General features: G+C 41.7%; 1 protein-coding gene across 2 annotated transcripts in view; it reads left to right on the top strand.

The window, feature by feature from the left end:
- Positions 1-539: 539 nt before the first annotated feature.
- fez2b (fasciculation and elongation protein zeta 2b) overlaps positions 540-9,984 on the top strand; it is a 12,747-nt gene continuing 3,302 nt past the window's right edge. The window contains exons 1-9 of one of the 2 annotated variants that reach the window (XM_005745610.1): positions 540-976; positions 4,499-4,607; positions 4,810-4,926; positions 5,902-6,043; positions 7,859-7,986; positions 8,405-8,554; positions 8,968-9,048; positions 9,529-9,604; positions 9,885-9,950. In XM_005745610.1, coding sequence (XP_005745667.1) covers positions 672-976; positions 4,499-4,607; positions 4,810-4,926; positions 5,902-6,043; positions 7,859-7,986; positions 8,405-8,554; positions 8,968-9,048; positions 9,529-9,604; positions 9,885-9,950 — 1,174 coding nt within the window. In that variant the 5' untranslated portion in view covers positions 540-671. The remainder of the gene's footprint in view (positions 977-4,498; positions 4,608-4,809; positions 4,927-5,901; positions 6,044-7,858; positions 7,987-8,404; positions 8,555-8,967; positions 9,049-9,528; positions 9,605-9,884; positions 9,951-9,984) is intronic. The other variant, XM_005745611.1, reaches the window with a different exon arrangement.

Here is a 9,984-nt window from a genome sequence, read left to right as displayed (position 1 = left end):
TTGAAGTAAACCTGCTAGGGGGCAGGTTAGCTTCACGGAGTGTGTCGTCATAGTGACTCACTCAGAATTAATCTAAACTCGCTTTGTGAAACCGAAAACCCAGAGTTTTCGTTAACTCAGGGTATACTTACTCAGAGTTTGCACTAAACCGGCTTCCTGAAACAGGGCCCTGGCCATAGTAAAGACTCCAATGATCACCTGCCAAAAAGTGATCTGTTATAAATGACTTCTTGTCCAGTAATCTGTCAAACATATTCTCATGAGATCATTCCTGTCACAAGGTAAAAGCTGCAATTAGTTTTTGTAGATACAAAGATTCTTTATTGCCATGCAGTCACAGAACGAACTTATGTGGTAGTTCTCAGCCTAAAAGCAGACGGTATTTAAAACAACAGGGTAACAGTACATACAAACAAGATATAACTCAAGAAAACAACATAGAAACACCGGAAACCTAATTTTTCGACACATGGATCACTTTTTGGCACGACACCTGCCGTGTTTGTTTTGCTCCATGGAAAAGGGGAGGGACGTCGCCGCTGACGTCACGCGGCTCGGTCCGCCCACCCCGCTTCTCCTCTGTGTCTCCTTCTCGCAGTCTGGTCGAGAGTCAAAGCCGAAAGCAGAGAGAACATCGACGGTTCTAACTGAACCGAGAATCCACGGCAGTCATGGCGGCGCCGTTAGCCCACTTTGATGAGGACTGGCAGGACTTTAACGAATTCAAGCCGTCCTCGGACGTGGTCGACCCACTAGACAAGCTGAACTCAAACGTGGGCGATTCGTCGGGCCTAGACGATTTCTCGGATCTGGACAACAGTTTCTCTGGGGAGATCTGCAGCTTCAAGTCCATGGAGGACCTTGTCCACGACTTCGACGAGAAGCTCACAGTGTGTTTCCGAAACTACAACACTACGACGGAAAACATAGCTCCCATTAAACCTATCACCGAGGATAATTACTTGAAAGACGACGAGTGAGTGTGATTTTTTTTTTTTATTGCCAGTTTTCTTAACGCTAACTTTTAATCTCCCGGCTAGCTAACCACTTTAGCCTCTCCAGGCTAACCTTACATTGGCACTATGGGAACCTTAGCTAGCTTCAATCAGTGCTATGCAATATTTAGCCAGAATACACTTACGATAACACATAACTGAACGTGTTAAACCCATTATCTGTCACAGCTTGACTCGTTAAGTTGGTCTTTAAGAAGGAATAGCATTTTACAAGCAACAAATACAAAAAAATTTTGCTATCTAAAGAAGGAATCAAGAGCTATTTATGTGTGGAGGACGTGTTGATGCCACGTTAACAGTGCTGGTTTTCATGCTGGACTGCTTGATGTTGGCCATAAAACTAGTGATCCTTAAATTGTACATTTGGGAATAACTGAATAGTTGTTGACCCCTGTGCAAATGCTCTGTCTCCTCCTGTTTTCAAATTGCCTTTCTCACACGACACAAAAGAGTTTCTGCTTTTGGCTTTCATGATGTTTCCTCTTTCTGGATACAGAGACATGTATTCATAGATTTTATTGCTACCCTGATGTCAGCCTCCTTCACTTATGGTGGCTTATCAGTATTTATTTATTATATATTATCTGCTGTGCCACATGCACCTTGCACTAGATTAATGTTTAAAAACAGTGGGATGGGTAACAAAAAGAAGAAAATCCACAAAATGTCATGGTAAATGAAATAACTGGGTATGAAATAAGAATTTATCAAAACCTTCTATTGACTTCAACATCTGGTCTCACCGTGGACTCTACATAGCCAGGTGTGAAATTGCCTTAAGCCTGCATTCTTTCTAATGGGAGCAGACAGAAAGACAGGAAAAACCATCCCACTTCTAACTGCAGTACTTTTTGTACCTGAGTAAATATTTCCCTCATCTGCTGGATAGATACCTTCTTATATTGTCTTGTATAGTGGTCTTTTTTTTTTATAAGTTATGGTTCTGTTTAGGCTGAAATAGCTTATGCATAAGCCACATGATTCTGGAGCATCTGTCTTGTGTTTGACGATTGCTGTTTGGGTGTGCTTAATATCCCTAGATTGTCACTGATGGTTCCAAAATTCTAAACTTTAAAGGAGGATTCAAAATGGGTGTCCAGGAACCCAAGTGGGTGATGTCAAGGTCACTCGGTGGTTTTTATCACTAAAATGTTTTCTATTTATTTATTTATTTATTATAAATTCCACATGGAGGTACTTAGTTTATGTTGTATCTCACAGACACACACACATTTACATGAAAACCTTTTATTAATTCAAAGCGGCAAGTCACATCAGCCCTGCAGCCAGTGTAGTTGTCACTTTAACTACTAAGCTGTCTTGACTGCATGAGTCACTCTCCTCCTCCCTTTTGTAACTAATATTTCAACACTGTGGCACTGTAAGATGCAAGCACACGATGCGGGGAAGCTTTCCTACTGCTGACATGAACAGAACAAAACAGAGGTTAGCCATGGATTTCTGCTTTTATAGAGGAATTATAGCGGAACACAGGATAAATTGATAACACACAAACATAAGTGTACTTATCATGTCTTTTTTTAGACACACAAAATAGTAGCACACAGTTAAGGCTGTAAAGGTTGCCGTACCCTTGTGATCAACTTGTCCAAAAGTTACTTGGAGTGAGACGTACCCACTAAGAAGTTTTAAAATTGGATTTGCAGGTTGTACAGGTCCCCCTCCTTATAATTAGAGGCATCAGAGTTTGCTTTTTCTCAGGAAACAGTGGTGGATGTGTGACCCATTCAGAACAACTTTCCTAAGATTCAAAAGCCTCCATAAACCTTTTCTAACAGTTTTTGACACAGACAGAGGGTCCAGAGGATTGTGCGTAGACTTATACAAAACTCTGCTTGAGCACCCAGTTTTGATTTTTATCCTTTTCTTTCTTTTTTTCCACTTCAGTGCAACACACAGACAGTTATGCACATCAGAGAGCTTGTCACAGCAAAAAGAAGTAGCAGTCTGTCTCACTTAATGATCAATGGAATCCTGTGGGGAAGCTGGCATGACAGCGGAAAGAAAACATTTATGGTTGTTGTAGGTAAAGAAACAGGAAGCGGGGAACGTAATAATTGGACAGCAGCCTAGTCAAGCCTAAAGAGCAGTGCCAGACTCGGTGAGAGTCTTTTCTGGATGACTGCACTTTTGCGGGACGTGCCTAGACGCTTAACGAGTTCTCTGGCAAAACCATGCCTGAGACGAACTGTGGGATGACAAATGTGTGTGTGCTTGAAACAAAGTGGGTAAAAAAATTATATATATTTGTACCCCTGCAAGCATATACGTATTCTTAAAGTAATCCGGACAAATTTCCTCAGCACTGAGGTAAAAACAAACCGATCGAAAATTTCAATTGAAATAACAACCAGGCTTGTTTTTAAAATGCAAATGCACTCGGTGAAACTGAAGCTAATGGTGCGTTTTGGCACACGCTCACGTGGCAGAGACGGCGTCAGTGCTCAAGGCACAAAAAATAGTTCCTTGCCAGCCTTTGCCCTATTTAGAACAACCCAACAGCCCCACGCTTCCCAAGCTGTGCGTGAGCACTTCAGGGAGAAATGTGCATGTTATATAAACATTTGCCTGTGTGTGTCTGTGTGTTTGTGTTTCCGAGGATGAGCAAGAGGCTATGACAATGCAGAGCCATTGTGACACATGGGTTCACAGCATCCATCCTCTCTGTGCTCGCACATGCAGAGCCAAAAGAGGAGGGGGGAAAAATGAACCTCGTGCATGCACACTTGAGTTTAAACCCTGAACTGATTTGATTTTCTGTCCTAGAGTTTAAAAAAAAACACGCAAAAGTACCCCATGGGGGACTAGATGAAAGTAGTTTCCCGCAGTAATTATATAATTGAACCTAACCTTTATCCATTTCACAAGAATCCTCCGAGCCTGCTGACAGTCTGTTAACAAATATGTTTTTACGCATGATGCTGGATTTGTGTTTAACAGTAACTTGTTGTGTTGAACAGACTCCGTGCCACCATCTGTTCGTCTCTGCTAAGTTGTCTGCCAAACTCGAATGCTGCACAGTATTGTAAACATTCAACAGACTGTTGGTGTCACTGTAACGCCCCCCCCCCAAAATCACCCAGTGTTAGTCACACACTCAGAAAGAGCTCTAATAGTAAAAATTCTGAAAATAATTGGAGAACCAATAGTTTAACCAATGGTTCGTCACATTTCAGCAGACCCTGGGCAAATGACGTGTTTGTTAGAGCTGTCGCATTTATCAGCGGCTTCGGTGTGATTCAGCAGCAAGAACATGTTGAAGTGGTGAGGGGGTGGTCAGAGAACAGGACACAAAAAGTGCCAAGTAATCATGTGTCATACTAAAAAGAGAAGGACGCTATCTGTCCTGTGTACAGATAAAACTACTTTTCACCCGTCCTTCTCTGTTTTGCTCACTACTTCTCTTTATTTCTCATAATACCCAATCCTAACTGCGTCACGGATGCTTGTCTTTGCTCCAGGGTGTGGAACGCTCTGACGGATAACTACGGCAATGTGATGCCGGTGGACTGGAAGACATCGCACACTCGCTCCTTACACCTGCCTTCCCTCAACCTCACCGAACACGAGGTACCGCAGAGGCAAACACGGTCCAATGTCATGTCCGATGTTTATAACACACAGTAGATATACATTTCTAAAAGTGAAGTGCACAGATCGGTAATCAGTTTGAACCCTCTGCCTTCAATCTACTTAACCACCTGTTTGTTGTCTCATCCAAGTTTCCTATCTGTCTCTCAATCTCTGCCCTCCCTTTTTTCCCCTGGGACAGAAGTTGGATAACCAATCTTTAGATCTGTCTGACGATGAGGAGCTGAGGGAGCAGATGGACATGCACTCAATCATCGTCTCGTGCATCAACGACGAGCCGCTTTTCACAGCCGAGCAGGTAAAACATTCACACCTGAGCACAGCAGTGTTGTGCTTTTGGCAGATGTTAAAGAAACTTTGATGTGGATAATTGTGCCTCAGTGGAATTGACATATTTAGCATCTTATGAAGAGCAGAAAACACAGTCTATCTATCCAACTTACAAAGATGCACTGAAATCCTCAACGCAGTCACATTTGGCTAAAGATGTGTGTCCAATAGATTCACTTAGCAATCATGGCTTTGGGACAATAATGTTCAAAAGACATGCTATCCTGTAGCTCAGGGTTTTTTTCGCATCCATTATGCAGGTACAATGGAGTGATAGACTTTATATTTTGCTCTCAAAAAGGTGAATAAACAGCTTATTTGTGTACTAAGATGTCTTAACTCACAGAAATGTAACACCATTTCAAAGTGAAAGCATTGCCCTATGATTTTGATTTTGTTTGTTTTTCTTAGAGATGCACCAAATTCATATGAATAAGGAGGAGCACTTTTATTTCGCTGCAGAGATTTGGATATTGGCACCATAACATGGATGTCAAAGCAGCGTTATTTTTACGTGACAGAGTAGGAAAAACGTTTTCGTCACTACAATAAAAAATCATCATGTCAATATAGATCAGAACAGTTGTTCCAATCGTTTTGGTCATGTAAACACACACTGGGTTCTGCTGCTTTTTCTTGAAATCGCTCACCTTATCCCCATGATTGGGGACCGTAGGACTCTGATTTCAGCCTATGTTTACGTGAACTAGCAATAATGTTTTCTGTGAGGGAATGTATGAAGCCTTTAGCATGGTGCTAGTTGTAATAGGAGGTGAGGATAAATGTTTTTTCATTTTCAAAATGAATTATTTTTTTAACACAATTTAGTGGACTACATGCTTAATTTAGACATTTTGTTTCTACCCCCATACCAATACCAGCGTTGGTATCGATACTATTGATATTTGGATTGATCCGCCCACCTCTGTTGTTTTTTGTACAGGTGATTGAGGAGATAGAGGAGATGATGCAGGAGTCTCCAGACCCAGAGGACGATGAGAGTCCTTCACAGTCCGACTTGTCCATGCTCTCTCAAGACCTCAATGCTCTAAAACGCTCCGGGTCCAACACCAGCTACGAGGACCGTGAGTATCACCGTGTACCACTAAATTGCAGCAACATAAAGCTTTAAAGGCAAAACGCTTTGATGGTGGCGTGCTCGTTCCTCATGTCTGCGCTGTCCAGTGCGTGAAGAAATGGTCAGGCACATGCACTCGTCTGATAACATTCTTACATAACGCGTAACAAATGCGGACAAACAGCAAGTGTGTTGCCCCAAAATGTTATATAATTACAAGCGTATATCTGCCTAATGCTCGACTGGGGTGGAATATGCATTTGTACACAGAAAGCCTTAAGGCCATTTTGTTTCAGGTATTTGCATCTGTTAACTGCAGATTCTAGTGGGTTTGGGTTTTTTCAAACACTGGAAACAAGGACTGTGAGTGTCACAATGTTTGTCTGCAGTATTTAAACATTTACTCTTATTTGAAGGAATAAAAATAAGTAAAGCTACACAACATGTTGCCAAAATACCTTCTTTCTTCATTTCTCGCATTAAATTTGTTTAAGACGTAAAAGGTTTCGTGTAGGTTGTATATTTGTCTGACTTAAAAACATTCAAGTGTAAATTATGTGGGGGGTTTTTTTTCCCCCAACAAACACTGTATAGACTTAAAACATGGCAATCCATAATCTATAATTAATTGTGACCCTCTGGAACTATGTGGAGGTGTGTTATTTCATGCCCTTCAGGATCTTTTTTGCTGAAACCTTCGGGCAGTGGGCGTGTAGCCCCCAGCCAGTATCAGCATGAGGGCTGCGTAGGCAGGAGTCTATTAAAAAAAGAAATGTTGCGACCAGGTTACATCACTGTCTCATCCTCTGCTCTCTGTCTGTGTCGTGGAAATGAAAGCACCTCTATCGGTGCTTTCATTTGTGCTGACTTCCCCCATATTGGATCTCCTTCTTGGATCTCAACTTTTCCCAGCGAGACCTAGAAAGACATTCAAGAAAGAGACACGAAAACAGAGGATGCAAAGCTTCTTAATGAGAAGTAATCGATTCCACAACATCTGTGATAACTGGCGTCATTCTGTGCTACTTTTAGAAGTGCTGTATGTGTACGTCAGACCATCGGCACGTCCAGAAGCATCCTCGCTTCTCATCTTCTTAAGTCTGGAGCTTAGTGGGTTGTAAGATGTATTTTTTTCAATGAAAGACTGGGAGTCATTTCCATGTCATAAGAGAGAAAAAAAAGACACAAGGAAGCTTAAGTTAGCAACGCTACCCTCAAATTCAATTCAGTTAAGTTTTAGCACCAAATCACAACAATGGTTGCCTCAAGGTGCCTTTAAATTGTAACATTAACAACCCACAATAATGGAGAGACCTCCAACAATCAGATGACCCCCCCTTTGAGCAATCAATTGGTAACAGTGGGAAGGAAAACTCCCATTAAACAAGGAAGAAACCTTGTTTAAAGAGGTCACACCTCCATATTTGTATGGGGGCGTGGCCGTGTTTTTTTTTTGTTTGTTTTTTTTGTGCGTTGAAACCTAACCTTTACCGAAACAATAGAAAAATAACAACATCTTCTCTGATTGACATTTGTTTTCACTAAAGCTGCGCTGTCTCTCTTTCTCTCAGCATTCGTGCTCTTGCTTGCTCAAACACTGCTGCGTAATGCACCTTTAAATGAATAATGCCTCTTTGTCTCCTTTTAAACTGGTACAGCAGATGCTTATAACCTGGTTATTACACATGTGAATCTTGTAATAGCACTAAAATAACTGATACAATGTAAGGATTTTGTAAACTGCTGTTCATTGTGAACACCCGTCAACCCACGTACACCATCTTCACTCTCCTCCTTCCTCGTATGTTCACACGGTCCTCAGGGCTGCGTCAGATGTCCGTGTCGGAGCTGACTGAGACTCTGGAGGAAGTGGAGGCGGCCATTCGTCGCTACAGTGAGGAGCTGATCCAGGCTCTGGCTCTGCGAGATGAATTGGACTATGAAAAGGAGGTACTTTGATTTATTTAATTATTTTTTTAAATCCACAGCAAGGCAATGACGTTCAGGCAATGACAAATGGCGGCAAAAAAAAGAATAGCCTGTCAGAAAAGCTCTGTAGTACTTTGAGGTAAATAAGCCTAATGTGAAAGGACAGTTAATCGATAACCTATTTGTTTTATAGCAGCAGCTCTCACAGTTTTCTACAAGCGTATGAACCGTTGGCAGCTTTATTTTTAGCCTGACTTGTCATTGTCACGATTCTGTCACACCGTTCTGTTTGTTTTTGTTTTTTCTTTTCTTTGAAGCATCCAAAAATAGATTTCTGGCATATTAATAATTCTTTTAATGAGAATAGCAAAGGGTAGTGTGGTCACAATTAAACAGTTTTCTTTTAAATTTTGTTTTGTTTTTTTTTGCATGTATCCAGGTGAAGAACAGCTTCATCTCACTGCTCATTGAAGTGCAGAACAGACAGAAGGAGCACCGCGAGCTGCTGCGGAAGAAGAAGAAAATCCGGCACACGACTACGATGGGGCCCAACGGCCAGAGGACGGCCAGCACGCACATACCCGGCACGGTGAGTCACGTGGTCACGCTTGTGGAAGAAGACATGCATTACTTTGATGAAAGTGTTTACATTATATGGAGAGATGCGTAACCTGATAAACGGTCTGCATGTGTGAGAATCTTTCATCACAGCACCAAAGGTTCTGCCAGGCGCTCTCCTTCTGGTGGCGGTCAGAGGGCCTGGTGGCGCCAGTGTCCGGCAGCCTCGCCTCTGTCAGTGCGCCCCAGGGTGGCTGTGGCTACAATGTAGCTTGCCATCACCAGTGTGTGAATGGGTGGATGACTGGATATGTAAAGCGCTTTGGGGTCCTTAGGGACTAGTAAAAGCGCTATATAAATACAGGCCATTTACCATTTCTCTTCGCACTGAAACCAAATCCTTCTCATCTCTCGCTTCTTCTATCTTCCTCTCGCTTCTTGTAGCTCCTCACTGTGGAGGGACTCTCCAATATCATTCAAAATGGCCTCCGTCAAACTTTTGGCAACACAGGAGGGGACAAACAGGTGCCCCTGCTCTTTCCTCTTTCCACTTCCACTGCAGATAAAATTCTCTGCTTCTTCTGTTTGCTTGTTTTTTTTTGTCCTGCCGCCATTTTGCTTCCTTTTGTGCAGCTGCAAACACATGCTTGCCATCGTTTTAATCTGTCTTCTTCTTATTTATTTATTTTTTAATTATTCTTTTTTTCCTTCACTTTAGTCATTCTTAGCTTTGTCTTTTGTCAAATGTTTTTCTTTTTTCCAGCATGTACGTCTCATTCATCTGATATTTTTATTTTATTTTTTTTACCCTCGCTTCAGTAAACATTTTCTCTGAGCGGCTGCTGAAAGGTTGCAACCAGCAGCCAAATATTTACCACATGTTCATGTGATCTGCATGGCGCTCACAGATATCATATTTTTATTTTTTTTTATTTTGGCGTGAAACATGACGGTAGCTTTTTGTAGCTGTGTCATTGTATTTGACATAATTGACTTTCTTTGCAGTACCTGACCACAGTGATCCCTTATGAGAAGAAAGCAGGCCCCCCGTCTGTAGAAGATCTCCAGATCCTCACAAAGAGTGAGTCGAAAGTCTTATCAGAGATGCATCATCATTTGGAGGGTGTTTGGATTCATATATGAAGTAAACAACAATTTACATTCGATGATTACAATTCAAACCTGTGTGAATTTTATCAGTTGGACAAACTTCTTTTCATCTGCACCGACCCAGATAAAATGACATTCAGTAAAATAATATTGTGTTACCAGGCTAACTCGGTGTTGCTGTTTGATTGGGGCTAACCTGTCAGTTTGTGTGGTTGTTTTCTAAATGTAAAAAGCTGCTGTCTTCATTCTAGTCCTCCATGCCATGAGGGATGACAGTGAGAAGGTACCTGCCCTCCTAACAGACTATATTCTCAAAGGTAAGCACTAAGACTTTATATCAAGTCTATAATT

This window comes from Pundamilia nyererei, unplaced genomic scaffold (assembly GCF_000239375.1).
Source record: "Pundamilia nyererei isolate P.nyererei 1_Seehausen unplaced genomic scaffold, PunNye1.0 scaffold00161, whole genome shotgun sequence".
In the NCBI taxonomy this organism is placed as follows: Eukaryota; Metazoa; Chordata; class Actinopteri; order Cichliformes; family Cichlidae; genus Pundamilia; species Pundamilia nyererei.
This window is presented reverse-complemented; position numbering and strand designations above follow the sequence as displayed.